At 52.1% G+C, this 26,169-nt stretch overlaps 2 protein-coding genes and 1 long non-coding RNA gene across 4 annotated transcripts; 2 read left to right on the plus strand and 1 right to left on the minus strand.

Annotated features, from left to right (window-relative positions):
• Positions 1-738: 738 nt before the first annotated feature.
• LOC116444490 lies at positions 739-8,057 on the minus strand. Of its 2 annotated transcripts, none has more exons than XR_004240339.1 (4): positions 7,960-8,057; positions 5,960-6,052; positions 1,686-1,835; positions 739-877 (listed from the first exon to the last, which is right to left on the minus strand). It is a non-coding gene; the product is annotated as an uncharacterized LOC116444490 (long non-coding RNA). The 2 variants fall into 2 exon arrangements; XR_004240337.1 differs by lacking the exon at positions 7,960-8,057 and adding an exon at positions 6,480-6,840.
• On the plus strand, positions 7,491-9,893 carry HAND2 (heart and neural crest derivatives expressed 2). The gene is made up of 2 exons (XM_032109924.1): positions 7,491-8,064; positions 9,085-9,893. Exons 1-2 carry the CDS (start codon positions 7,510-7,512, stop codon positions 9,181-9,183), a joined length of 654 nt encoding a protein of 217 aa, XP_031965815.1. The 5' UTR covers positions 7,491-7,509; the 3' UTR covers positions 9,184-9,893.
• Positions 9,894-15,568: 5,675 nt separating this feature from the next.
• On the plus strand, positions 15,569-25,895 carry LOC116444556. Its single transcript, XM_032110059.1, has 2 exons — positions 15,569-16,279; positions 23,956-25,895. Exons 1-2 carry the CDS (start codon positions 15,713-15,715, stop codon positions 24,733-24,735), a joined length of 1,347 nt encoding a protein of 448 aa, XP_031965950.1. The 5' UTR covers positions 15,569-15,712; the 3' UTR covers positions 24,736-25,895.
• Positions 25,896-26,169: the final 274 nt, after the last annotated feature.

Below are 26,169 nucleotides of genomic sequence, written 5' to 3' on the forward strand. Positions count from 1 at the left end.
TGGAAAAAAAAAAAAAAAAAAGAAACACCAACAACTTTAGAAATCCCGAAAAGACCGGGAATGTATTGAACTAATAACGAGATGTGTCACACCAACACGCACTGCGCGGGGGCCGGTGACACTCCTCTCCTTCTATCGCTCCCATTTCTGTTGCTGTGTGAGCCTGCCCCGACACTCATTCTCGCAACCTCGCACGCGCTACGTGCTCAATTAGCGCCTGTCTGAGCCCCGTATTACACACGAATGAGAGACCGCTGGTAAAAATGTCGATAATATTTTGAAAGGCGCTAATGCCTGTGAGGGAGTGTAGATCGCAGTCCTCTTCTGCAGGCTGCTTTCTCAAAGCGCTAAGACTTGAACGACGTTGATATCTCCCCTCTCTCGATTTTATAAATCGACTTTAGCTCCGAAAACGGGGCTCGGTTTGCAATGAGCTGCCTGCAGCCTGTAGGGCCCTGAGATCTCACCTAGAGCATCTGATCACCCTTCTTCCCGGTCACCGCACCAGCCTGTGCTCATACATGACCCTTAGCCTGTTGATTATATACATATGTATATACGTATATACTTTTTTATATATTATATATATATATATATACATACACATACATATACATACACACCTGGACGGGGATCAAAATAAACTTTTAGGGAACACCTAATAAAAAGTGAGCATTGTCTCTCCCTAGAGGAAAGAAAAGGTGAGCTGCAGAAAAAAAAAGTGTTGACTTAGTAAAATAAGTTCTGCACGGTGATATAAAGTATTTATTTTTGTTGTCGCATTTACACCCGCTCCTTTTGGCCGCTGCTCCGTTTCCCTGCAGATCTGGGGAGGTACATGACACTCAATTCTCCATTTTCCGGCTTCTTAACTTTCCTGAAAAGAAGAGTAAAGAAATTTACTTCTTGCTAAAGCGCAGCAAACAAACATTTTTTGTGTCCACAGATAGGTTGTATCATCTGCACGAACAAATTACGGTACGCGGCCATGCGTTTCTAGTAAAGTCTCCTCCTGTATTCTGTTTACATTATGCTGTTTCTGTTTGTAATTATTTTATTTTAATTTTATGTCACGTTTAACACAAGCCAGACCGGTTTTCCCTCCATGTTTTGTACACAATGCTCTCTTTCTCGATAAGATGTTCTGTCCTATCTTTTCGGTTTTTTCTTTTTTAAAATGTTTATAGTTCCCCACGAGCAATTCTCCAATATTTCACTCTTGCATTTTAAGGACTTGTCCCTGTCTTGCTTTATTTGTTTGTGTGAAATTTAGTTTGAAAGGAGATCAGAGAGAGCAGGAGGGGTTTGTAATAAGAGAATGACCAAGTGACCTAAAGGCTGATTATATGTCATTAACTGGAGACTTGGTGTATCCAAATTACCAAAAAGACCTCACTCAGCCAGATCAATTACACCGAGATACGCATATAGGAATTGCGGTACGGGCTGATGCTTGCAACAAGTGTGCAGCCGACATTTGTAGGACTCAGCTGCTGAATTTTCGGACAAGCCCGTGTGCTGCAGCCGATCCCGGGCAAGCGGGAGCGGGGTGCAGTGCAGCAGGTATACGGCGCGGGGGACACCAGCAGGACGACACCGACATTTTGGGGCGTGTAGTTAGGGCCAAATTGCAGCTAATTTTCACTGTTCCAGAGGGACTTCTCTCTTAAGCCAAGCGAGGTTACCTTTGATCTATGAAGGCTTCTTAAACCCCAGCCTCTTTAAATGGAGACTTTCCATGAAGAATGACAATAGAAGTGTTGATTTTTGTCAACCCAAACACAAAACGATGCCAGCCTAGCCTTCTTCTTCCTCCACCGTCTGAACTTCAGATGCTGGAGGACAAAATATTCGTTAATGGAGGCAATTACATTCGCGAGCTATTTCATCAGCATCGAGCTCAAGAGCGGCTTAAGATGCTCTTTCCCGGGAATACAAACAAATATTAAGTGGAAAAACAGTGTGTTTGTCTGCATGCGTGTGCGTGTTTATACATGTGCATGTACAGGAGATCTATGTAACAATTCCAATAAATAGAGACACTGTAGAATTTTGTAAGGTCTTTACTACCATTCTTCTGACAAAGAAGGGGTCTTGGTTGGAATGCGCAATGTTTTGCTTTTCTTTCCCTGATTCCTGTCCAGAGTCTAAATGCAACTCTGGATCTTCAGTCACAAATATAAGCAATCCTTGAATAATTGCTTGCACATGCAGTGGTAAAACGCGTAGGGTCCTGCACTTACTGCCAATCATTGTGACTTACGAAATGGTCAGTGTCTTGAGTTTTTCTCATCCCCGATCTTTTCTCCTTCCTTTTTTTCTTTTTTTCTTTTCTTTTCGGTTTTTGGTTTTGTTTTTTTGGTTTTTGGTTTTTTTTTTTTCTGTATACACACGGCTGGGAGATTATCATGCCTGAAATATGTGGGCGTTCATTACCGATAATAGTAATGTAAACCAGGGTTCCTCCACCTCCAAGGGCAGCGATTAATTCGGGCCTGCTGGGCCCGATCCCGCCCTCTGCCCTGGGCATTGCAATTCAGGTTGTGTAAGCACAAGAGAGGGTGCAAGCCAGACCCATTAGGCAGAAGTCCTTTTCATTAACCCGCACTGACAGGTTGACCTCCAAATCATATTTCTCCGTGCGTCTTTTCAAAAATCCCTTTTCTTGCGTGTTTGTGTTCTTTCACGAATTCCTAAGCGACTGCCCGGATAGAGGACGCGTGGCACCCCTGGGACACGCGATGCTCTGGCATCCTCAAATCCATCCTAGAATGATACCCCTTTCTGATACGTTTGGTCCCGGGTCAATGACATCATGCACTCTATAAATTCAAACCCGTCTCGGCTTTTCAAGCCGTGCACCGGGCGGTTGAGTGATGTGGTGGGCAGCCGGGCGAAAGGAGAGGAAATCGGTACCCCGGCACTTAGGGAGCTGCGGGAAGGAGAGATGCCGAGGGGGCTGCCCGGCCAGGGCAGCGCCTCAAAAGCGAAGGACGGGGTGCCCTTGGGGTGCTTTCGTTTGTCTGATTGTTTCTTTGCTTTAATGAAAATTATGAAGGGACATCCCGGAGCTGCTGCACGGAGCAGGGGTGGGTAGGTCTGGCGTCGGTACCAGGCACTTCAGTGGTGACTGCGGCTCCCGCCGCTGCCCTGTCCCCATAATCGTCCCACCGATTTCGGACCCTCCTCAAAAGGAAGGTGCGGTAAAGAAGCAAATGAGTGGGCTCGCAGCCTAGGCACCGGTGAGGCGCCTCTCTGCCCCTGGCCTGCTCCTCACAGGGCCTGGCCCGGTGTGGCTGCAGTGTTCCCAGTCAGCCAGCCCCGGAGTCCCCAGCAGATGTGGGTTTCCGACCACCCAGCGTCGGCATCTCTTCCCCGTTTCCATACGGTTTTCCCCGACTGATTCGGAGAAATTAGGTTAATTTGCAATTTAGCTTAATTCACACAAGCCCGGGGGGAGGAGGGGGGAGCACAGCTCTATTGTTCTGTTATCCCAACTCCCACCCTACTCTTGGCCGGGAGGAGAGAAGTGACCTGGCGATAAGCGGCCCGGCGGCGACTGAGCGCCGGGGCAGGGCAGCGGGTGGCCCCGGCGGCTCTGAGCGGGCGCCCGGCCCGCCACCCCCCGCCGCGGGCTCCTGCCCCCGCTCCCCGGGCGTCGCGGGGCACCCACCGGGGGGCAAGGGCAGCCCCTTCCTCCCGCTCGGCCCCGCGGACGGCTGCGGGGCTGGACAGGCAGCAACCGCGGGGCAAAACCTACCCATACAGCCCCACATACCAACTCCAGAAAAAATAAAATAAATTTTAGAAAGCGGGTACAGAAAACCAGCCTCGGCAAAGTCTCCACCAAATTTTATTTATTACCGCAAGCTAGCAGAGTCCTGTTTGGCAGCAGAGTCCAGATAAATCGCCGCCTTACATGCAACTATTTTGGCAGGGAAATAAAGTGACATAAGACTAGGGTTTCTTTTTATTTTCTGGGGTTTTTTCTTGTTTGGTTTTTTTTTTTTTTCCAGCATATGATTTGTGCACAAAAAAAATCTAATCAAATCAATAAGTGTAAGATTGGCAAAATGCTGGTGCTTTTTAGTAGAATTTGAGTATCGTATTGGGAAAGGTACTTTGAGCTGCAGCGTTTTTCAACTCGTGGATCAAAAAGAAAAGGCTACAACCCATTATCGGAATCCTGAATATTTAACAGCTGAGGGAGGGCACGAGAGTTGCATTTGCTTTAAAACTCGCTTTATAATACTCATAAATATCTGCTGGGATAGGAGGAAAAAATATATATATAAGATCCTTCTGGGTGCTTTATCTAGAGACCCTCTTTCTCCAAAGTTAATTAAGCAATCATGATGCTAGCTTTGGAGACTGGTGTTCTGATAGATATCTCCTGTATATTTTATTACTTTTTCTCTGTCTCGTGTTTTCCGTTTCCTTCATCATTTGAGATGTTATCGGAGTGGCCGTAATGTCTTGTCACAGAGACCGTCACAGCTGCAGTCTAACCTTCGGTGTATCGGAAAGCTCGTACACAAACAGGGAGAACGTAAAGAAACACACGCCCGTTTGCAAGCCAGTATAACTTTCCGGCCTTGACAATGTCCACTTCTTCTTCCCATCAAGAATATATCGCAGCAAAACAAAACTGGAGAACCGCTGCAGAAACTGGGTGGATTTCCAGGCTGCGCCCTGCAGACATCCCATCCCGAGCCGCAGGGACACTCTGCCTGGCCCCTCCAGGGCTCTGCCTGCACGGTGTGCCCACGGCCTTCCTTACATTTAAAAATCCACGCTGCAGACACATTATTTCCTTAGGATAACACAATATATAGGATTCTGCTTGTCCATATATAGATACAGATATTCATCAGTTGGTTACAAGCATGTGTGCCTACATGTGAGATATATGTGTATATACATCAATTCTACATCTGGACTAGTTTTTCGCTTTCGTACTCAGTTTACACCCAGACGCTCACGCATATGTGTATTTGCCTATAAAAACATACCCCTGCGTGTCTGCGCTCCGTGCATGTCTCCTCTCTAGGTCCGACTCTACGCTCCCCGTCCTGCCGAACCGCGGGGCCGGCATTTTGCTTCGCCTTTAGCAGCTCTCCGACGAGGCCAGCTCCCTGGTACCGCAGCAGGCTGCTCCTTGGCGGACGGCCTCATCCGCGGAGACCGTCCACGCCCTGCAGGGCACTCCCTCCCGAGAGCCCGCAGACCCACTGGCAAAGCCCCCGGGCCCCAACAAGCCGCCGTGCACTGTCGGCAGTCCTCTCCACGCCGGAACCGCCCGAGCTCAGCCTGCCTCCTCTCCCCGAGCATTGAGTTGCTTTTCGCCCTCTTCCCACCACCCAGAGCTTCCCCCGAGGAACCCCCACAGCCTCTGCAGAGGGGCCGGAGAGCGCATTAAGCTGCTGCAGATATTGGACCAGAGTTCTTGCTGCCTTCTTTCGCCGACTCCTCCATCTCTATCTTTCTCTTTCTTTAATTTATGACCTCTCCGCTCCTGTTGACACAGTTTTCCACACTGCCTATATTGTAGAACGGCATTGTAATATACGCCGAATCAGCCTAGGCATCAGCCAGCACAAATAAGGGCGGCTATTTGGTATTTCGCAGCTATTTAGTAATGCTCGGCTCCATTTGAGGATGACAACAAATGCACCTCGCCTCCCAGCTATCCATGAGTTACAGCTTGAGATTCATTTTTCTTTTGTAATATCTTCAAGCTTACCAAAGCAAAGCACCTAAATAGCTACAGGAGATTTCGTCCTTGGCCTGGCCGTTAAGCGAACATTTAACTGCTCCCTTTCGATAACTAAACCTGCTTTCTGCAGATGCTGGTCTTTTTTATTGCAGAAGCAGGAATGCTGAGAAATATTTATGTATTTGTTAGTAGAAGCTAGAAAATTAGCTCGGAACATGCTGTAAAAAATATTCGGTTACTTACCGATAGTACCAGTTAGAGAAGCATAAAACCGATTTGAGGCACATAAGTCACTCGGGTGAAGGCTGGTGGAGGTGCATAGGCGTAGGCAGCAAGCTGGAAAAGAATCAGTTAGAGTCGAACTTACTGTTAATGTCTCAAAACTATTCTTTCTGGAAGAAAATACCATCCCCCTCCAAGTCCCGAGCGCTCCGCTCCCTCGGTCAGTCAGCAGGCGCGCAGTCGGAGCCAGCCCATGCGAACCCGGGTCGCAAGTCTGGTGACAGGCAAGGCAGAGCAGCTTCGCCTCCCTCCTCACGGAAACTAGTGATCTGGTGGTGTGTATTAACCAGCAATACAAATATAAGCCGGAACGCTGCTGGGGCAGGCCTGTTGCAATCGGGCATCGATGAAGTGCCCTCCGAAGCCGGTTTTATTTGTTCCTCTACCGGACCGGCACAAAACACTTTGCCAAAGCAACCTCCGAGCCTATCAAGCTCTCACATAGACTTTTGCCAAGAAACTTCTTGGATCCATACTGTACCTGGTTTGAGATTATCCGATATTTAAGTTTTAATGAGTTTGTAGGGGGGGTTTTGTTGTTTGGGTTTTTTTCAAATTTTTTAATGCAGATTTTACTATAAGGCATCTGCTAAACACTTGCATTAACCTCTGCCTCCATGATAATTTTCCCCCCCTTGTTTTAATTACATTAGGGATGCGGAGGGGCAGCCAATCCTAAAAGAGGAGCTCGGCAATTAGCAGAGCGAACATCAAAAAGTTTTATTGCGGAGGGCGGCGGGCTCCGCCTCCGCCCCGGCCATTGGCGGCCGCCGCTTCTGACGACATATATTAACCCGAGCGGCCCTAAACATGTAGCTGTACATGGAGATCGGGCCGGGGAGCCCTGCCAGTGCCCCGCGCCGCGCCGAGCCCCGCCGTCGCCCGCCGCCGCCGCGCCCGGCCGAGCGGCGCGGATGCCGCAGAGGAGCGCCGGGGCGCTGAGCTGCGCGGCGCGGCGGGCAGCGATGCGAGCGCCCGCCCAGCACTGACGGCCCCGCTGCCGCGCAGGGCAGAGCCAGCGCCGCCCGCCCGCCCGCCCCGAGCCCGGGGCGCATGGAGGGGGGCCGCGTGTAAGTACCACCCGGCCGGGCCGCGGCGGACTTGGCGAGAGCGCAGGGAAGCAAGAGGAGAGGAAGATCCCAGGCTGGGAAGCCAAGCCATTTTGTTTTTGGTCGACATCTCTCCATAGCTTTTTTTTTGGTTGTTTTTTTTTTTTTTTTTTTTTGTGCGCGCTTCCTCGAAGACTCGGCCCCGGGCGAGGAGGAGGAGGAGGTGGAGGCACAACGCATGAGCGGCGGCGGCGGCGCCCGGGGAGGGGGGATCGCTCGGGCACCCGCGGGGACTTTGCAGCAGCGCCCTATGGAGAGGCAGCGGGCAGCGGGGCAGTGCTGAGGGGCGAGCGGCGGGCAGCATCTCCCGCCGCTGCGACGGGGGTGGGGGGGCGGGCGGGGAGGGGAAACCTTTGTTTTGGGGCCCGGGGGGGGTGGGGTGGGGTGCTCTAGGGAGCGGGGATGAGTCTAGTGGGCGGCTTCCCCCACCACCCGGTGGTGCACCATGAGGGCTACCCTTTCGCTGCCGCCGCCGCTGCCGCTGCCGCCGCCGCCACCCGCTGTGGCCACGAGGAGAACCCCTACTTCCACGGCTGGCTCATCAGCAGCCACCCGGAGATGTCCCCCCCCGACTACAGCATGGCTCTGTCCTACAGCCCTGAGTACGCCAACGGGGCGCCGGGCATGGACCACTCCCATTACGGGGGGGTGCCTCCCGGGAACGGCCCGCCCGGGCTCGGGGGGCCCCGGCCGGTGAAACGCAGGGGCACGGCGAACCGCAAGGAGCGGCGCAGGACTCAGAGCATCAACAGCGCCTTCGCGGAGCTGAGGGAGTGCATCCCCAACGTGCCCGCCGACACCAAGCTCTCCAAGATCAAAACCCTCCGTCTGGCCACCAGCTACATCGCCTACCTCATGGACCTGCTGGCGAAGGACGACCAGAACGGGGAGGCGGAGGCTTTCAAGGCTGAGATCAAGAAGACAGACGTGAAGGAAGAGAAGAGGAAGAAAGAGCTGGTCAGTGCTTCGGAACGGGACGGGGCGGGACGGGGCGGGGGAGCCGCGGAGGGGAGGCTGCTCGGTCGCCCGCCGGTGCCCCATCCGAGCCCACCCGGCGCCTCGCTGGCCAGAGTCGCCGGGGGATGTCCGTAGGGGACACCTCGGTCCCACCGGTCCCTGGCCGTAGCTGCGGGCCAAAAGCGGGACAGTGCCACAGCCGCGGGCGGCCGTCAGCGTCCGGATCCGACCCGCTGGTTGAGAGCAGCCGCGGGGAAAAGGCTGCCACATTAGGGGCCCCCGGGGAGGTTATTTCCCGGGCTGCTGCTTGTCCCGTATACCAAACCGTGATCTCGCAGGAGGCAAGCCTCCGCTCTCTTAAAAAGAAAATCTGGAGGCATGATTACCTGCTAAGCCCAGCCCAGCTTTAAACCCTCGGCAAGTACGAGGTTCGCAGCGAGAGGCTTTCCCGTCTCTGCACTCGGCGCTTCAACTTTTTTGATTTTTAGCGGGAGAATCTGCTTAGGCGAGGCAGCGCAAGCCCAATTTCGTGTAGGCCCCGTGGCGTGCTCGCGTGTGATTGATTCCCGCATATATTCGTGGCCGCAAGTCCTATATTTTGCCCTGGTACATGCCGGTGCCCAGCTTCTCCCCGCAATCAGGGAGGGGATGGTTTAGGGGGGGCCTTTTCGTAATCCCCGTGGATGACTGGCGCCTCTCAGCCTCCAGCCCTGCGCTCCGGCCGCGGCAGAGCAGCGGGGTGGCACGGAGCGGGAATCGGCCTCCGCCGGGGCCCGCGGGCGGTCGCGCACCACGCGAGGCTGCTCCCACGGGCGGCGGCTTCGCCCGCGGCGAGATCCCAGGGAGGTCCCCGTTATGTCTCTTGAAGCCCGCAGGCCTCGATGAGCTCGAGTCTCGTCGTAGTTTTCGAACTCGAAGCAAAGCAGATGCGACTTAGAAAGTGGAGGAATATATCTAACCTTTTTTTCTCCCCTCTCCCCCTTCTGTTTCTCTCTCTCCCCTCGCATCGTGTCTCCCCAGAACGAAATCTTGAAAAGCACAGTTAGCAGCAACGATAAGAAAACCAAAGGGAGGACTGGCTGGCCGCAGCATGTCTGGGCTTTGGAGCTCAAGCAGTGAGCACGGCAGGACTGGAGGAGCCATCCTCTTAGTCTCGGTAGTGAGCTCTCCTCTGAGGACTCTTTGTATTTGGAATCATCCAGTTTATTTATGTGCAATTTCTCCCCCAACCCCCCAAAATGTGGATATTTGAAGGAGAGGGAAAAAGCATTCCATATATGAAGAGGAAACTCCAGCTTGGTAAGGGGTAATGTCTCTAAATGTTTTGTGAATGTTATTTGCTCTGTATAAAACACGTGGGGAAAACAGAATCATAGAGAAGGAAAAAAATCCCTCCCTGGCATTAGTGTGTATGTGAAGTGTATCTTTAATACTTGGCCTTTTGGATATAAATATTCATGGAATTATAAAGCTATATTTCAACAGAAGCAGTTGCACCAATGTTTCGATTGACTCGGTATTTAGTGTTGTAATTTTGTTGTGGTCGTTCGGTATTTGAAGATGTTTTCAACAGTTATTGGTTATGTGCACTTCCGTCCGTAAGGGAAAAAGTGGAATCTAATTAATATTGAAGGTGTAAACGTTGTAAGTACTCAATAAACCACTGTGTGTGTTTTTTACAAAACAAAAGAAAAAAAAAAGAAAAAGGAGAAAAAGAAAATCCAAATCTTTTTATGTTTTATACCTCAAAATGTTTTGAATAACAGCGTTGTTTATGGCTTTTTTTTCATAATATTTAAAATATTCGGAAGTAAACTAAATTATAAAGATGGCTCCTAATTTTATTTTTAAACAAGTGACTGAATGAAAGGAGGGGTAGAGGGAGGGAGTGGTCTCTCAGCCCTGTGAGTGTTGAACAGAAACCGGCAGTTCAGCTGAACAGGAATTCCTTGTGGTGGTGTTCTCCATGCAGGAGACCTACTGCGAACGGGAAATGGACAAGGGTGCAAACCCCGGGCGGGTCAGGAATAGCAGAGATGCGCGGTTTTCGTGCTGCCGGAGCCCGGGCCGCGGCGGTGCCAGGCGCGGGCCCGGAGCGGGGGCGGCTTCCCGGAGAGGGGCCGGAGGCAGGCGAGGGAGGCTGGTGAGCTTTGTTCAGAGTGATTATGTAGCAGGTAATTTTACGTCAAGGAAGAAAGAGTGAACAAGGCAAGGGATTTGCGGGTGGGTGGGAAGGGTGTGCTGTAGGGAATATGTAAGATTTACAATGAGCTACGGTGAACTTAATATTAGCTTTGTGGTTCCTAAAACTCTCCTGGGTTGCACGTTTCCAGTACGCCACAGCGAGTATAATTATTTTTAACCTTTTTTATCCAGCTGCAAACTGCAGCAGCCCATGCTCTGGGTCTCTTTAGTACGTTCATTGCTTCCCCAGCAGGATCTCTCTTTCTTTATATATTTCGCCCCGTCTATCGACTCCTTTACAAGGGTCCCGGGGCCAGTCTGGTGACTTTTCTGCTCCCCAGTACCAGGGCGAGCTGCAAGACTTCCGTGCTGGGAAATGCGTGGCATCCTTCTGCATCGCAGGCGCGCAAGGAAAAAAATTAAAGGAATTAAATTAAATTCACATAAGGAAGATGGTCTAGGTATTTTTTGTCCATTCCTGATTAAGGGAAAGGTTTTCCACCTTTTCCATAATAAAATTAGGGCTCGTATTTTGTACTTTTACTCCAATCATCTCAACTTAAACCAAGCTGGCTTTCTCTCCAGGTCCAGGGCTGCTTACCTGCCGGCCTTCCCATGTCACCGCGCCTAAGGAAGTGGTTCCCAACGAGACCCAGCAGTAAGCGTAGGTAGATGTGCAATTGCCCATAAAAAGATAAGGGAGCCCCTATGCCGTTTCGCCGCCCCTGCTGACAGTGGGAAGGTTGCGGGGTTACAACAACCAGACAAAAGTGATGTGCCCTCCCTCCCGTCGGGTCAGGCAGCTCGGCTCTGCTCTCCAGCATGGGTCTGTGTTTACAGACACTTGCCTCTGTTTATAACACTTGGAGAGAAGAATCTGCCCCCTTGTTTGCTTTTCCTTGCCTATTAGTTGCGCAGCTGATGAACTGGAGCTTCTCGCACTCTGGGTTCCCTGCTCAAACAATTTTTATTTTTTTTATAGCGGCACAGGAAAAAATAAAAGGGGTGAGGGGTGGCTGCGAGTGCTGCGGTGCTGCACATCATGGGCAGGTTCTCTGTAGATTCCCTCAACCGAGTCACCGGGTTGCAATTCCCCCCCGAGTGATGCGCGGTAGGGCTGGCGGGCGGCTCCGATATCCAGTCTCCGAATAGCCTGTCCGATATTTCCCCATGAATAATTTTCCGGTTTTGTAGAGTCAGTTTATCAGAACTGGGACCCCCTCTGAATCCGCTAAGGAGGATCTCTTTTAATTGCTCACTAATGAGGATGTTGCTATTTTCTCAGGAGCAGCCATTCCTGCAGCTAAATCACAGGAGCCCTAGACAGGCCGGAGCCGACAAAAATGTAGGTTTTGACGTTAAAAGCTAAATGGGGAAGCAGAAGGTAAATTGATGGTAGATGGGGATGTCAGTGCCCTGGCCTCAGCTCTCCGCCGGCGGAGCCAAGGCCTGATAACAGCAGAGCGCTGCGCTCTGCATCCTGCCCGCACCCGGGGGCATCGGCATCCCGTCGACCTGTCCGGTAATTCCTCGGGGCCAAAATATTTCTGGGAGCTTTTACCGAGGTTTAAGGCACGAAGGAGGAGGCTTAGCAGCCTTTCCCACTCTGCAACATTTCTCTGTGGGTGCAGGGAGGAAGAGAGAAGGGAGGGCAGGGGGCCGGGGGAGAGCAGCCGGGTCGCTGAAGCCCCTGTCCCCTGATTGACTTACAGACCCGTGTCTTAGGCTCGTCGCCTCGTTTCGTGGCTGGGGGAGCGAGACTCTCCGCTCCCTCTCAAGAGAACATAGCATTTTAATTTTTTTTCTGCCCTTGAAAAGGAAGAGCGACAAAACTCCTCCGGGTGACGTCCCTCCTCCCCTTCCCTCCCAGGGAGCGGCTCCTCGGTTCCCCGGGGTGTGGGCCCGGCTGCAGGCCCGAAACAGCACGGTCGCCCTCTCGCAGGGAGGCGAGGACCTCCCCAGTGGCTCCGTGTCCCCTGGGGGCCCCGAGGCAGACAGCAGCGTGGAATTTCAGAGCTCGTCCGGGTTTTGGAAAGCAGGGACGCAGCGAGGGGCCGGCTCTGTGATCCGCTGCTGGCAGCGAGCCTATCGGCTGCTGGCAGTACTGAGTTTTGGGGGACCCTGCAACATGCGGGACCTCATTGCTATCGGATGTGTATGCCATACCTGCACTCCTGCAAGCAAAAGAGAAAAAATGTGGTGGGGCTTTTTTTCCTTCGTTTTGCTTTATGTTGTGGTCTGGGTTTTTTTTTTTTTTACACATACTCCCCCTCTCCCCCGTGGTTCCCAGGACCTCTTCTTTGCCTCAAAAGATTATTGCAATAATTATTTCTAGTTTGATATCGTTGTCAAAGAGCTGCAACGGGGCCTCTCGGCCAAGCCAAAGACACCTCTAGAACAAGCGCCGGGCCATACGCGGGCAAATTCGCGGGATATAAAACAGTACTAGGGGATGCTGTGGAGACAGCATGAACTTGAAAGGAGGGCAGGGAGATGGGGAGAGAAGGTTAATAATAAAACCCCTAAGCAAAATATCCTCCTTTTGCGCTTGGAAACCTAACCTTAATCCTCCTTTTTCACACGTACTCGCCCAGCGACTCACAAATACACCCAGAAGAAATCTCCAAGTAGCGATGGGAAGGAAACGCATTCCGCACGCCTACAGACATAATCCCCTCTGCTGTAACGAGGGGCTTATCAATGTTTTATATATTTTTAATTTGAGGTTTTTTTTCCTGCGGGCCATGAAATATGTGCCTTTGCAAACCAGTTCCCATCGTTTCTATTTCTAATTAGCCAATTACTGTTCAGCTGTTTCAGCTTGTCACATACAACGGAGCGTAAAGCAGAGTTGTTATCTGAATTATATATTCACATAAATTCTAGCAAAGCCGGGTGATGCGCGGGGCCAGCGGATTTCGGAGGTTCCCTGTGCCTGCCTCTTCCCCTCCCAAACCAGCGCGGTGTGTGTCTCCCTCTTCCTCAGTTTTCCCTCCCCCCAATCCCATTTTCCTCCAGAAATACCATTGCTTTGATGATGCGATTTTAGAGCATTGATTACAAATTTATTCTCAGACACTATATAAGTCTTTATATCTGCTATTAGAGACATCTGGGAATGATTAGAGCCGTCCCTCCCCCGGCTCTGCTGCCTCTATCTTGCAGCGAGGAGCTAGAGACATGTTGACGTCAGATCAGACGGCTCGGAGCCATCCTGCTCTCCACTTGGGTGTAATCACGGCGACGCTTTCCAAGCCCCGGCCCGGCCGCGGCCGCCAGCTGGGATGCGGGTGCAGTGGGACGCGGCACTCCAGCTCCGGGGCTCCTCGGCACGGCCCGGTTTTGAACCCCGAAGGCTCCGGCTCCTCTGAGTTTGCCGCCGAGGTTGTTTGTTTATTTGTCTGTTTGGGACTTTGAGAAAGCAAAAGCGGTGCATTCCGCGGGAGGGGTTACTCCCCCCACCCACCTCGCTCCCCCCAGCCCCCGGCCCAGCGCTTGCTTTATCTCAGCCCGATTTCTCCCGGCGCATTCCCAGCGCAGCCCACAGCGCTGTCTTTCAAAATAAATATCGAGCCAGGCAGATTTCCACCTTATGTCGGCAGGGAGAAATTAGCCAAACAAAGTGCAACGCTTACACGCGGGCAGTCGCAGGCGCGCCGACACCCCGTTATCCAAAGTGGTAGCCAGGTTTAGAACGAGCCGGGAGAGTTGGAGGCCGCTCTAAAACCAGACGATTCCCTACCCAAACGGCAGTGCTGCTGGCAAGGAGATGGCTTTGCACCTGCTATTAAATCCTAATGAATCGCCTCTAATTGAGAGCTGGGGCTGGCTGACGGTAACGCTGAACAGCCAGCGTGGAAGCCTTGGCTCAGCGGGACCCAAGACCACGTTTGATGCGCTTATTTTGACAAACTTCTTACTTTACGATTTTTTATGTTTCGTATCACTCTATTTTTTTCCCTCAAGGAGATAAAAAAAGTAATAATTGAATAAATACAACTTAAGCCTCCACTGGCTGTTCGCAGTCTTGAACGGCTGACACTTGTCCAGCTGTACATTACAATCAGTGCTACTACCAGGAAGGAGGGACGGGGGGGTGGATGAGAAAGCTGATCATCTCGTCTCCAGAGGAAAAAGATAATGTTAGACAATTTATCTGAAGGATTAAATTCTCGCGGTAAAACATGCTTGCCAGGAGGAGGGAGAAAAGAAAAACAAAGCCTTGTGTGACCCTAAAAATAATTTTTAAAATACTTCAATTTCTTTGTTCCAGCAGAATAAAATAAAATAAACCCCCTAAGATACCGCAACGCTCCTCTGTGTCTATCTGTAATCTCGAAAGGAAAAAGAACATTTCCTTTCTGAATCAGTGCAAACGGTATGCTGTGAGCTCGGCTTCCCACCACAGCCACCGACCCAGGGGGTCGGGAGAGAGTAAGCGAATTTAAAAAAAAATTGTTACAGAAAAAAAAAAAAAAAGCTGCGAAACAAGCCCTAACCGAAAAAAAATCCCAGCAAAATCCTATTTCTGCCCTTTATGGGAGACCTCTGACTGGTGACGGCTCTGTGGCAGGGGAGTCCCCGGGGACTCCCCTGTCCTGAGGCTGGAGCCGCCTCCCCGCCGACAGAGGCCGTGCGGATCCTGGCGGAGAGCGGCCCGTACCCTGCGGACTGCCTGGGCAAGGCGCAGGGCTCTGCAAGCCGCAGGGCTGGGGCCGAGGGCCCGCTGCCCCTGGAGCGGCCTTCTGGGAACAGCAGTAATGTGTTAGCGAAACAATGGGGATCAGCGGGCCCGCATCTCGGAGCCCTTCATTTGCTAACCGTGGAGGCTGTTCAAAGCAGAAACAAGCCCCTGCGTTGCCCAAAGGACTCGGGAGAAAAATGTACAATTCTATTTTGGTGCAGAGCAGTGGAATCGTTTTGCCGTCCGGTCTATTGAACAAACATGTGGGGGTAATAGAGAGGCCGACTCTCCTATAGGGGTCCCTATTTGTATGCCATATGTGGATTTAGGCTGCAACAGCTGCGTATAATGAACTTCTTAAAAAGATAAATACGTGTGCAAACCCAGAGAAGTTTTCTAAAACTGGCCTAAAAGATAATGAAATGTTCTGCCAGAGAATACAGGAGGCGGAAGAGATTAAAAAAAAATAATAATATTAGGTGCTCCCCCGACAAGCCTCTAGCCTTCGCAAAGTTGCTGGCAGCGCTGCCCAAAGGAGGACCCCGGCAGCTGGGGGGGTGCAGGAGGCCGGGGACGCCCGGGGGTCGGGCGGCGATGGGGGAGGTGATGTCTGGAGCGGTCTGGCAGGGGCGAGCCGAAGCACACGGCTTGGCCTTGACTACCTCTCTCCCAAATCTGGTTTTCATAGAGCCGCGCAGTAATTACCTAAAGCCATAACTGTCTCCGAAATTATTCATTAAAGTCATTCCCGAGAATCTCGCGGCGCGAGAGCCTACATTTATGGCTTTTGCGCCCTCAGAGCATGACATCGCCCCTCGCCTTGCGCCCTCGGCGGCCGAGCGTTCAGCATCGCGGAGAGGAAGGGGGAGACAGGGTTGCTCTCTCTTGCCTTCCTCTCGGTGTACTTATTTGCGGGGGCTCAGGTTGCTTTCCCCCTTTTGGCGAAGGAGTGCGATGCAAGCCGGCGGATACCTTGGGAGCGAGGAGGGTATTTTGGGGAGTTGCAGTGTTGTGCGGAAGATCATGTCTGTGCCCTGTGGTGCTGTCAGCGGTGACAGATCCCAGACGCAGTCGCTACTGTATGGCAGATTGAGTTTCTCAGCAGAAAACTCTCTCCCTCCCTCCCAAACGTCTTCAAAAACCTTCTCCAGATACTGCGGGTCACTTCGGCTCAAACGGGGAGAGAAAGGGGGGAAAAAAGGCTTTTCCTCTCTCCTCCCTCTCTCTTCCTCTCGCCGGATCTCTCTGGGGTGCGCGGGGGGCCATGCCATGCCCTCGTGCACCCGGGGGCCCTCTCACCCTCGTCCTGCTGAGAACCCGTCGCCGAACACGGGGACCGTGGTCCAGGTAAGCGGGGGGCGGCGGGGAGCGGGGCCGAGGCCAACGGCCGAACTGATCCCCAGAGCCGGTCCCTCCTCTCCCGGTTGGATCTCGCTGCCTGAAAGGAGCTGCCCGAAGCTGGGTGGCTGAGGTGTCCCCTTGTCCCAGACGCGGGGACAGGGTGGGAATGGGGAGACAAGACAAGACCCCGCGCCGTGCCCCGCCCGCTGCGGCGGGAGGCAGCACTCGGATCCGCCCAAAGCCCCCGACCCGGAGGGGCTCGTGCTACCGGGGATGGTAACGAAGTGGCGTGAATCTGGGAACATTAAACGGGGGACGGGAGGAAGAGAGGGAGGAGTAGAGGAAGGGTAGCCGGCGGGCGCTGGGAGCACACCCGGCCGGCTAGCCGGGAGCCAGGAGGACGGGCCGACTGCAAACCCACAGGGGCCGGCAGCTGCTGTCCCGGTAAGCGGCGGAGGTAGGGAGATCCCCCCTCTTCCCTCCTCCCAGCTTTTTTTTCACCTCTTCACGTAAATGCAAGAGGCTCGTGTTTTAAAAGCTCTGGAAAGTCATCCTCCTCTTCGAGACATATAATGAATTTCAACATTCCTGTCCTCCCACCTCCCTAAAATATTGATGCCCCCCGACTGCCAAAATCAGAGGCCGATCGGCTGTAGTGTCTCCTCCTGGAGCTCTTCTCCCCCTCCGCGCAAATGGGTGATGTTTGAGGGCTCGTTGTGGACCGTGATTGTGTAGCCCTCTCCTCCCCGCCTTAGAGGAGCAATGTCCATGCAATGTATGGCACCAAGGAGGACTCCCGTCCGTGGATGAGTCCTCAAAACACTTTGCAGGACTGCGGGGAAGGTCCGCTGCTCCCGACGGGCGATTTGGAGTGGCAGCCCTGGGGTCGGAGTAACCCCGTGTGAAGTGCCCCGGACCTCGTTCCCCAAAATTTCCCTCTGGATGGATGCAACCTCATTCTGTTCATGCCTCTTGGAAACGGTTTCAACTAGCTCCTCTCTCGGTCTTTCCTTCCCCAAATGAATCTAAAGGCTTTCATTCAACTGCTTGCCTACCTCCTTCCCCCCTTTGTCTTTTTTTTTTTTTTTTGTCTTTTTTTTTTTTTTTAAGGCAACTCTTGCCTTTAGCAGAAGCATGATTGTGACCCTGCCTGATCCACAGAGCCTCCTGTTGGGAGCAGTTAGCTGTGGTTACATTAGGCCAAAGGACCTCCCAAGTGGCGGTGGCCTGGGTGTCATAGGAAGGGACTCTGCACATTGTCCATTCTTTCTCATCAAAGTCCCAGGCACCGTGGAGCCAACAGTTTGGCGAAGAAGGAAAATAGTAAACAAGCCTTTCCCCTCCCTTCCCAATCCAACAGCCCTGAGATCTTCCTGGGATGCAGAAAAGGGAACAAACTTTTTCATAACTTCAGCTCTACGGTGTGATTTACATTTCCGGCTGCTCTGTCAGAGTGGCAGTAATTTACAGCCTGATAAAAAACACTTTTACAACACCAGAACATGTTCAAGTGGTGGCTTACTATGCAAATTTTTTTTTTTTTAAATACGACACAGGCAAAAAAAAGTTCGGTTTCCTGCCTTTTTCCACCGTGATTGTTTGAAGAGTCAAATGGCTTGAAGTTATAGTGTAGGCAAAAGAAAAAAAAAAGGAAAAAAAAGAAAAAGTAGGAGCTGGCTGAAGAAAACAGGCATGAAGTAAATCCTGGGCTTTTTTTTATATGCTGTGTGTTATACATCCACGTTTCTCCTATTTCTCTAAGGTTTTCATTGAACGGATACTTCTATTATCGTGCTCTCTGGCCAAACGCTGTTAGTCTTGCCCCAGGGATTGCTTTCATTTAGCCAAGTAGCTATTGTGTTTAAACAATTTCTTTCCTTTAATAATTCACTTCTTCTCCGGAGTCTGAAGTCGAGTGGGTCTGGTAGCGTTTATGAAAGGGGGAGCATCTTTTATTCAGTTCTAATACCGGGGTAATAGCGTTATCCCTTCTTGAGGAGCATCCAGTTTGTTCCAGCCAGGCTTCTTCACTGGGCTAGGGCAGGACGGGTCTGGTAACTAATGTACAACATCCCTATCCTGGTAGGAACGATAAAGTTTAGTAAATTACAAATATGTGAATTTGGCAGACAGTTAGGGATGAAAATGATCAAACGATTAAAAAAAAAAAGGGGAAAAAAAAGGCAAGCAATGAATAAACCACATGTAGCAGTTGCTGCTTTCATGACTTTGGTAATTATTTACACCTGAATCATAGTTTTCTCCAGCCACGGTTTCAAAAGTAAACCTTTAAAGAATTTAATTATTTCCAGTTTTCGGCAAAAGAGATGGAAAAAAAAAAAAAGTATGTTAGTGAGCAACTGCTGTCTCCCGATCTCTCATAAAAGGCTTTATGTACATTTTCATCCCAAAGACACAAGCAGCCCTTCCGCGTCCCCCCCTCCCTCCATACAGGAGCGCTCACTGTCATCTGTGCACGTATTTACGGTCTAATGAGAGAGTCCTGAGGCTCACATGGGACGGTGCCGCTGCATATATATGTATGTGAAAATATATATATATATACACACATACATTTGCCTCTGTGTGTGCGTTCAGTCGAGGCGCGGTATTGGAGCCTTGTGTGGGTGAACTCCCTGGCTCCTTCCTTCGGCTCTATAATAGCTCTGTTATTTTTACTAAACGATCAGGATGGCTCTACGTGACCCTTCGTCATTTAAAAACCATTTTCTATCATTGCACGTGTGCCGGGGGGGGGGAGTGGGGGGGAAGGGGGATAGGGGGTAGGGGGATGGATGGGGAGGGGGAAGGAATCGACAAGTCATTGAGAATAACCGGGAAAGCCTGTGATGTATAGCACGTTTTATCTTTATTTAGGCAACACGTCGTTCGCAGGATGGCCTGGGTTTCCATGCACGACAAGGGCATGAAGCACATCCATCCGCGGGGAGGTGCAGGCAGGCTCGGGGAGCTGCTGTGGCCGGGGCACGGCTGGGCGAGCGTAGGGGCAGGGCACCCTCTCGTCACCCTGCTGCCGTTTCCTGCGAGTGAATTCCGCACTTTCTGGGGAAATTTTTAACAAAAAGGAAAAAGAAAAGGGCGGCTCTCCGTCGCCGGAGCTCCGCGGCCGCACTGGCCGGGGCGTGTGCGGTGGCCGCGGGCAGCAACCCAGGGGCTGGGACCCCCTGTTTTCGCCGGAGCCCCCCCTGCCATGGGTACTGCGGTGATCTGCCAGCTGCGAGTACTTTCAGTATTTCACTGCTCCCTCTCCTTGAATCCACCGCACTTCCCGCGTCGGGGCTCCCTTGGCATCTTTGGCACAGCATCCTGGTGTGCACTGTATCCTGGGGCCGGGCTGGGATTTAAAGGGCTCTGAAAAAGGCAGTTTGCCTTCAGGAAACCCGTTCTGGCTTGACTCTGGTGGGAGTCCCGGGGGTGAAAGGGAGGGGAGACAAACCCGGGGTTTGGAGCGCAGGCTTCTGCAGGCGGGGGTGTGCCCCTTCCCCGCGCACCGCGGCCGGGGCAGGGAGTGCCGGACAGTGCCCTGGCGGGAGTTCCTCGGGCACATCCCACGCACAGCCCCCGGCGGGAGGAGGTGGTGGCCCGGGATCCCGGGGCTGCCCGCCTCCGAGCCCCTTCCCTCTGCCCTGCCCGTACCTGGGGCGGCGGGCGTCTGCGCTCACCGAGCGGGGGGGGTGTTAAACGAATGGAAAAATTATCCCCACACACAGTTTTTATATTTTCTGGAGCTTCCCCAAAACAAGCGGCAACCTAAAATCACTAGATCTGTGAGGATTTGACATGTACTCCCTCTCCCAGAGTAACACGCTGCTGGTGCATTAAGCAGAAGCTGTAGAAATACGTGGACATAAACATATATGTGGGGGCATGGATTAAAAAGCTGTGCGTCACCTTGGATTAAGGGCTCACTCCTCAGGGTTTTTTTTTGGTCACTAGCTCCTCCTCTGTAAGACAACTGTTAGAGATGGGGTTCCCCGAAGGACAACGAGTTCGGTTTTTTTTTTAATTTATTTTCCCCCCTGCTCTTGGCTGAGAAGATGTAATATAGTGCTGGATACAGGGAGGCGAGAAGGGACAATAACTAACTGTAACTCATTTTCTAGAGGTATATCACCTCAAGCGTGTGCTTCATCATACTTTTTTATTTGTGATGACCGATCATTGTAATATATGTCCATAGTCTTACGTCATTCACAATGCCAGTACTCGCTCGTCTCTCTTATTTTTGAAAACAAAGGTATTTTTCACTTGTCCAACCCTAAGAAGACGTGCCCAAACGTAAGACTAAAAGCGTACATCTTAGTAAAAATCTCATTAAAAGCGACAAGAGAATAGAGATTGAAACATGATAAAGTCACATAATATATTCTGAGTGTAAGATGTATTAACACAGAAGATGTTTAAAACGGTAACATCTTTCTTTTGATTTTTCTTTGTCTGTTTGTTCAAAGCGAAGTGGTCATTTTAAGTAACGGTTTACACACACACACACACGTGTGTGTGTGTGTGTGTGTGTATATGTATGTATATATGTATTTCCTTCTCCCCGAAGAGAGCTCTGACACCTGTTGTAAACCCTTAAACACAAGATCACACTGTAAGTGCTTCCTGCGATTTTTTTTTTTTTTTTTTGGTGTTAAGCACTCTTCTCGGACAAAATAGCTACAGGAAAACTTTACTAAGTAAACGTCCTCGAAAATATCTTCTAGGTTGAATTAATTTTATGTTGGGACGAAAAACGTGCAGGTTCGGCCCGTGTTTCCCAAGCAGGACACCTCCAAGGAGACTCCTGGCAACCTTTTCCCTATTTTATTGAATTCTATGGAAATTAGATTCTGAATCTTCTTTATATTTTGGCTTGCTGAGCAGTAGGACAAAAAGCATGGTAAAATTAAAAGAGCTTGCAGGGAGAGTCAGAAAAAGTACCATTTTCTCCTCTGCCTTCTTGGGTGCTCTTTCCTGGGGTTATCTGCACCCAGACCACCGAGTGGCCGCCTGCTGCTCCGCGGGGCTGCCGAGCATCCGGGGGTGCAGCGGCGTGCCGGGTGCCCGCGGAGCTCCCGCTCACCTCCCGCGCACGGGCGGCGCGGCCCCCCCGCCCCCGCCGGCAGCACCCAGTGGAGGGGGCGAAGCTGCCCTAATTATTTTCCCCGCAGATGTTGTCCTGGCATTTAAAGGGCTAAATCCCAACTTCCAGGCACACAGCTGGGGTATATTGTATCCTATCAATTCATAACAAGGAGGCATTCTGGAAAGACTCGTAAGGATATTTATTTTAAAATGTGTGCTGAAAAGATATATGCTGGGGGGAGGAGGGACAGGGTTGGGCGTCTCGAGTTTTATTTCTAAGCCAAAAAGGCACAGTTCGAGCTGTGAACAAATGGTTTCCAGAGAATAGTTCTTTTCTCTTTCTTCTCCCTGCAAGAAGTTTGTTTGAAGTTCCCGGAGTTTTTAATGTTAAATAATATTAATACCAAAATGAATACTTCGAGGCTTCTTGTTTTAATTTTGAAAAGCTGGCATGTGTGGGTTTCTTTCTTTCTGTCATTCTTTCTTGCTTGCGTTCTTGTTTTCTCTTGGTTTCTTGTTTTCTTTCCATTTCTTGTTTCTCCCCTCCTTCTTGTTTTCTTCTAGATTTTCCTCTTTATCTCTCGCTTTCTCCCCGTCTTGCTCTCCCACCCTCTCCTTCTTTTCCCTCTCTTTTCTTCTCTCTCTTTTACGCAAACCACCCCCTCACACCCCGCCCGCCCTCCCCTCACCTTCACCCGCCCTTTTTTCCCCCCTTGTTTTTGGAAACTCCTTCTTTCAACTGGACTGTGTTCGGGATATTGTTGCTGGTAAAAGAAATAAATAACCCAATAAATAAAGCAGGCTTCTGTTATGACAAGTTCCAAGCCAGAGCAACATTTAATGAGTTAAAATAGCCCTTGAGGAAAACCAAACAACAACAACAAAAAAGACAAAAGCGTTTAACAGCAGGATCGCTGTCAGTTGTGGAGGTGTGGGACGGGGCGCAGGGCGCACCTCCCCCCCAGCCCCACTGCGGGGCAGCAGTCGGTGCCCCTGGCACCCCGGCGAACGTCGCGGTCACTGCTCCCGGGGAGAAGGGCTGGCAGGATCAGCCCTCAGGGTTAATCACCGGCAAACCCTCCGCAGAGCAGACAGCACCGGGAATGGGCAGCTCGGCAGGGCGCTGCGGTTCCCTCCCCGCCGCTGTTCTTTCTTTCATCTCTGCCAGCGTGTTAAAACTATTGCGAAAATAACGAGGGATCGTGTCAGCTCCTTGCGGAGGCTGAACGCTGCCTGATCACCTTCAACTCAACCGGGCATTATCCCGGCGGCTCCTGCCACCCACCCCTTCGCTGCTGCCTGGGTGGGCAGCAGTGGGAGCCTGGGACCGGTGTCCGCCGGCAGCCCCGCCGGGAACCCCGGGCCGGCATCTCTTAATGCGGGGCAGCGTGCGAACAACGCCATCCCGCTGCCTCTGGGCGCATTCTTCCTTAGAAATGGAGAGGAAAAATTAAGAAATGTTGGTAGGGGGATTGTAGAGAATCAGAGTCTGAAGACGGTTTGCTCCCCTGCAGATCCTGGGAGGGATTTCACTCTGGCCGCGGGGAGCCCTCCCCAGCCGGGAGCGGAATGGATCTGCCTGCTCGGAGAGGGCCGGAGGAAGGAGGTGGTAGCCGCGCTGGGAGAGGTCTCGCTCTTCTAATCGCTTGCATGTGCCGGCGCCCTGACCAGCCCCACTCTGAGCAGCGGCAAATGCTGTAACATCTCGTGTGTCGTAAATTACAGAGACCTCATCCTGGCAGGGAAATACCGGGGAGGCGCCCGGTTTGTCTGCAGCTCTGGAAGGCACGGGAGGAACCGGCCTTGCAGCTTCCCTCACTTCCCTTTTCCCTGTCTCCCCCTCAGCCGACTCCTTCACGGAGGGTGATACCGCAATGACTCACTTGCACGTTTCGGTGTAAGGGAGTCTTTTTTTCTCACACCCCCATCCCCCCTTTTTTTTTTTCTTTTTTTTTTTTAAGTTGTTAACTCCCGTTTATGATAGAAATGTTACTCTCTGCGTTTTGTTTCGTTCTGGCTGCCATTGGTTGGCCTGGGTTTAATCAGAAGGAAAAAATGCTCGCCACAAATGTAGCTATTGTTTGTCTGCAGAGACGGGGGCCGGGGGTGGAAAGCAGAGAGAACGGGAGACCGTGTGTGACAGTGACGGTGGGACCAGCCACCCGTCTGACGAAGTCCTGTTCCTGTGCTCAGCCCTTCCGAAAACAGAGCTCCCTCTTTCCCCAACCTGCCCGCAGCAGTATGCAGGGCAGCCGGGGGCATGTTATCTCAGGAACATAATGCTAATAAATGTGCTCAGATGTTGGACATTCCCCTTGCCTGTTTTATAGGGTTTAGCTGGTGGTGCTTAATGGGCTGGGTCACCGGGACTGATGCTAGCAAGGTTATTAGGATTAAGTAACCTAATGAATCGTATGGCCATTAGCGGGCTTTGAAAGAAGGTAGTTTTCCCTGTAACCTGGTCTCCTGTCTCTTAACACGGGCAATTATTTTTAACTGTCCCTCAATCACAGGTCGGAGGGGAGCTTTTTTTTTTTTAATTTATTTGTTTAAAACCTCTCTCTGATGCTTAGAAATTGATTTCTCCACAGAAGGAGCCCGTCATTTTATCTCGAGGTTCCTCGGAACCGCAGAGCGAGCCAGACGCTGCGGCTGCTCCCGCCCTGCTCGGCGGAACAGCTGCCGCCGGTGCCTTTCTCCTCCGCTGGCCAAGTGCATCACTCGGGACGCGACTCCGGGAGTACTTGAGGAGGATTTGTATCTATTTTTTTCCCGAGAAGGGTTTCTCTTTTTGTATCTTTTGCCTAAGCCAGGTAAGCGATGAGGCGCTCGGTTCCCCCTCCAGCGGCTTGCCCCGCACCGCTCCCTACCGGGGAGCCCTTGAAGACTCCTTCCTGGCGGGGTTTCACCGTCCCGCACCCGGGTACCACCACCGGGCCCCGCCGGCCTCCGACCCAAGGGGCGGCGCTGGGCGAGCGGGGAGGCCGGGCGGCGACAGAGGCAGGCCGGCAGCACCGGAGCCTGCAGCTGCCCGCTCTCCCCGGGGCAGCCGTGGTCAGGGCGAGAGCAGGTTACCAGAAGATAATTCTTGGCCATTCGCTGTCTTCTATGGCGAGGAGAAACAACAACATATTATTATTGTTATTGTTATTGTTATCATCTTCATCATCAATGTCATTATCATTATCATCATCATCATCATTATTCTTGTCTTTTTGTCCCCGAGGTTTAAGACTTTTTTCCAAACCTCGATGTTTTCCCCCCTACCTCCCCCCCGCGAGAAGGTAGAGTGTGAAGGCGGACACAGGTTACATATCGTAATACTCCTTCGGGGAGGCCGGGCCAGCGGTGTGAATATCCGCTTTAATTAGATCAAGTGTTAACGGCTGATTCAGTTTGATCAGGTCTGAAATATTTGTACCGTGGTCATTTTTCGGACCGTTCACACTTAAAAAAACCCGGATGTACTAGTGAAAAATTAAAAAGAGGGAAAAAACCTGACAAGAAGTTTTTGGGAGAAGAGTCCTTTTGTCCGGGTGCCTCTGCGAGCCCGGCGGTGCTTACGCCGCTGAGCCGCTTGCGGCGGCGGGGCTGCGATGAAAGAACACAGGGGTGTGGGGCCGCGGCGGCTGGAGGCAGAGCAGGGCCCAGCCTCCGCTCCCGGAGCAAAAGAAGACGGGAAGACCTTGCCTGGCGAGGCCAGGGACCCTTCTGAAGAGCCACCACCGAGCGGCATTTCCCGCGCCCAGCGACATGGAGCTGGCAGGGCGACAGGGGTGAGCAGGCTGGTGGCAAAACGCGACGCCGTGTTTTCCACCTATAAAAGCTCTCCGTCAAGTCGCGAGGGGCATCGCACCTGCCGGGCTGTCTGGCTCCCAGCCGCCGGGAAGGGGCTCCTCGGGGGGCCCTGCGCCAGGAGCAGTGCAAGGTGTCCGCCAGTAGAGCAGAGGAAAGCTCCAGCCCGCCTGACTTGGAAAGAATCCACTTTCCCACAGCTTTTTCAATCCCCAATACTTTTCACACCCTGTTAGGAGTTAATACCGCCGAAACCGCTAAACGCTTCCATGCCTAAAGGTACGCCCCGCCAGGGGCTGCGCCTGGCGGTCCGCAGCCCCCGGGCAGGACGGGGAAGCGCCGCCAGCCCGCGGAAAGGGCTCGTTTCCCCACTGGAAATTCCTCGGATGCTTCGTACTTAGGCTAACACACCGGGCTGACTTTCTTTGAAAGGGCTTCGGCGGGCAAGGGAGGGGAAGGATTCCCTGGATACCTTTTGGGGAAGAGCGGGGCGATACTGCCGGAGCCGCTCCAACTCCCTGGGTAATATTTCAGATGCCAGTCTCTCGGCGTGGAGAGCTGGCTGGGGGTCAGCTATGCGGCCTGGGCTCTGCAACCAGCACCTTCGGGCGGCAGGGAAGCCACTAAAGGCTGAGGAGAGGGGGGGGGTGTGTGTATCAAAACCAGAAGGGATCTTGCCTGTAGCTGACGGACTAAATTTTTTCTTTTTTTTCTTTTTTTTCTTTTTTTTTTTTTTTTTTTTTTTTTTTTTTTTTTTTTTTTGATGGGGGCTATTTTTCGAGTGTGGTTGAGCCTCGAACCTTTCAGCCACCGCCCGTCACGGTCGCCGGCAGCCGGTACCGCCCCGGCCCGCCCCAGCCGGCAGCCGGAGCCCCTGAGACGGGCAGAGGGCAGCAGCCGCTCCTCTCCGGCGGTAGCTGACCTCGCCCCACGGCCTCCACTCATCCCGCAAGGCCAAGGGCAGGGAGAGGGCCTCTTTTTCCCTGAGCTCACAGGGACGATGCGATAAC

Source organism: Corvus moneduloides, chromosome 5 (assembly GCF_009650955.1).
Source record: "Corvus moneduloides isolate bCorMon1 chromosome 5, bCorMon1.pri, whole genome shotgun sequence".
In the NCBI taxonomy this organism is placed as follows: domain Eukaryota; kingdom Metazoa; phylum Chordata; class Aves; order Passeriformes; family Corvidae; genus Corvus; species Corvus moneduloides.

What these genes read in the sequence shown, in the direction of transcription:
- HAND2 (XM_032109924.1), top strand. Translation starts at nt 7,510, where the DNA reads ATGAGTCTAGTGGGCGGCTTCCCCCACCACCCGGTGGTGCACCATGAG. An exon ending in AGAAGAGGAAGAAAGAGCTG is followed by an intron (nt 8,065 to 9,084) that starts GTCAGTGCTTCG and finishes GTGTCTCCCCAG; the next exon opens with AACGAAATCTTGAAAAGCAC.
- LOC116444556 (XM_032110059.1), top strand. Translation starts at nt 15,713, where the DNA reads ATGGCTTTTGCGCCCTCAGAGCATGACATCGCCCCTCGCCTTGCGCCC. An exon ending in ACACGGGGACCGTGGTCCAG is followed by an intron (nt 16,280 to 23,955) that starts GTAAGCGGGGGG and finishes ATTTCTCCACAG; the next exon opens with AAGGAGCCCGTCATTTTATC.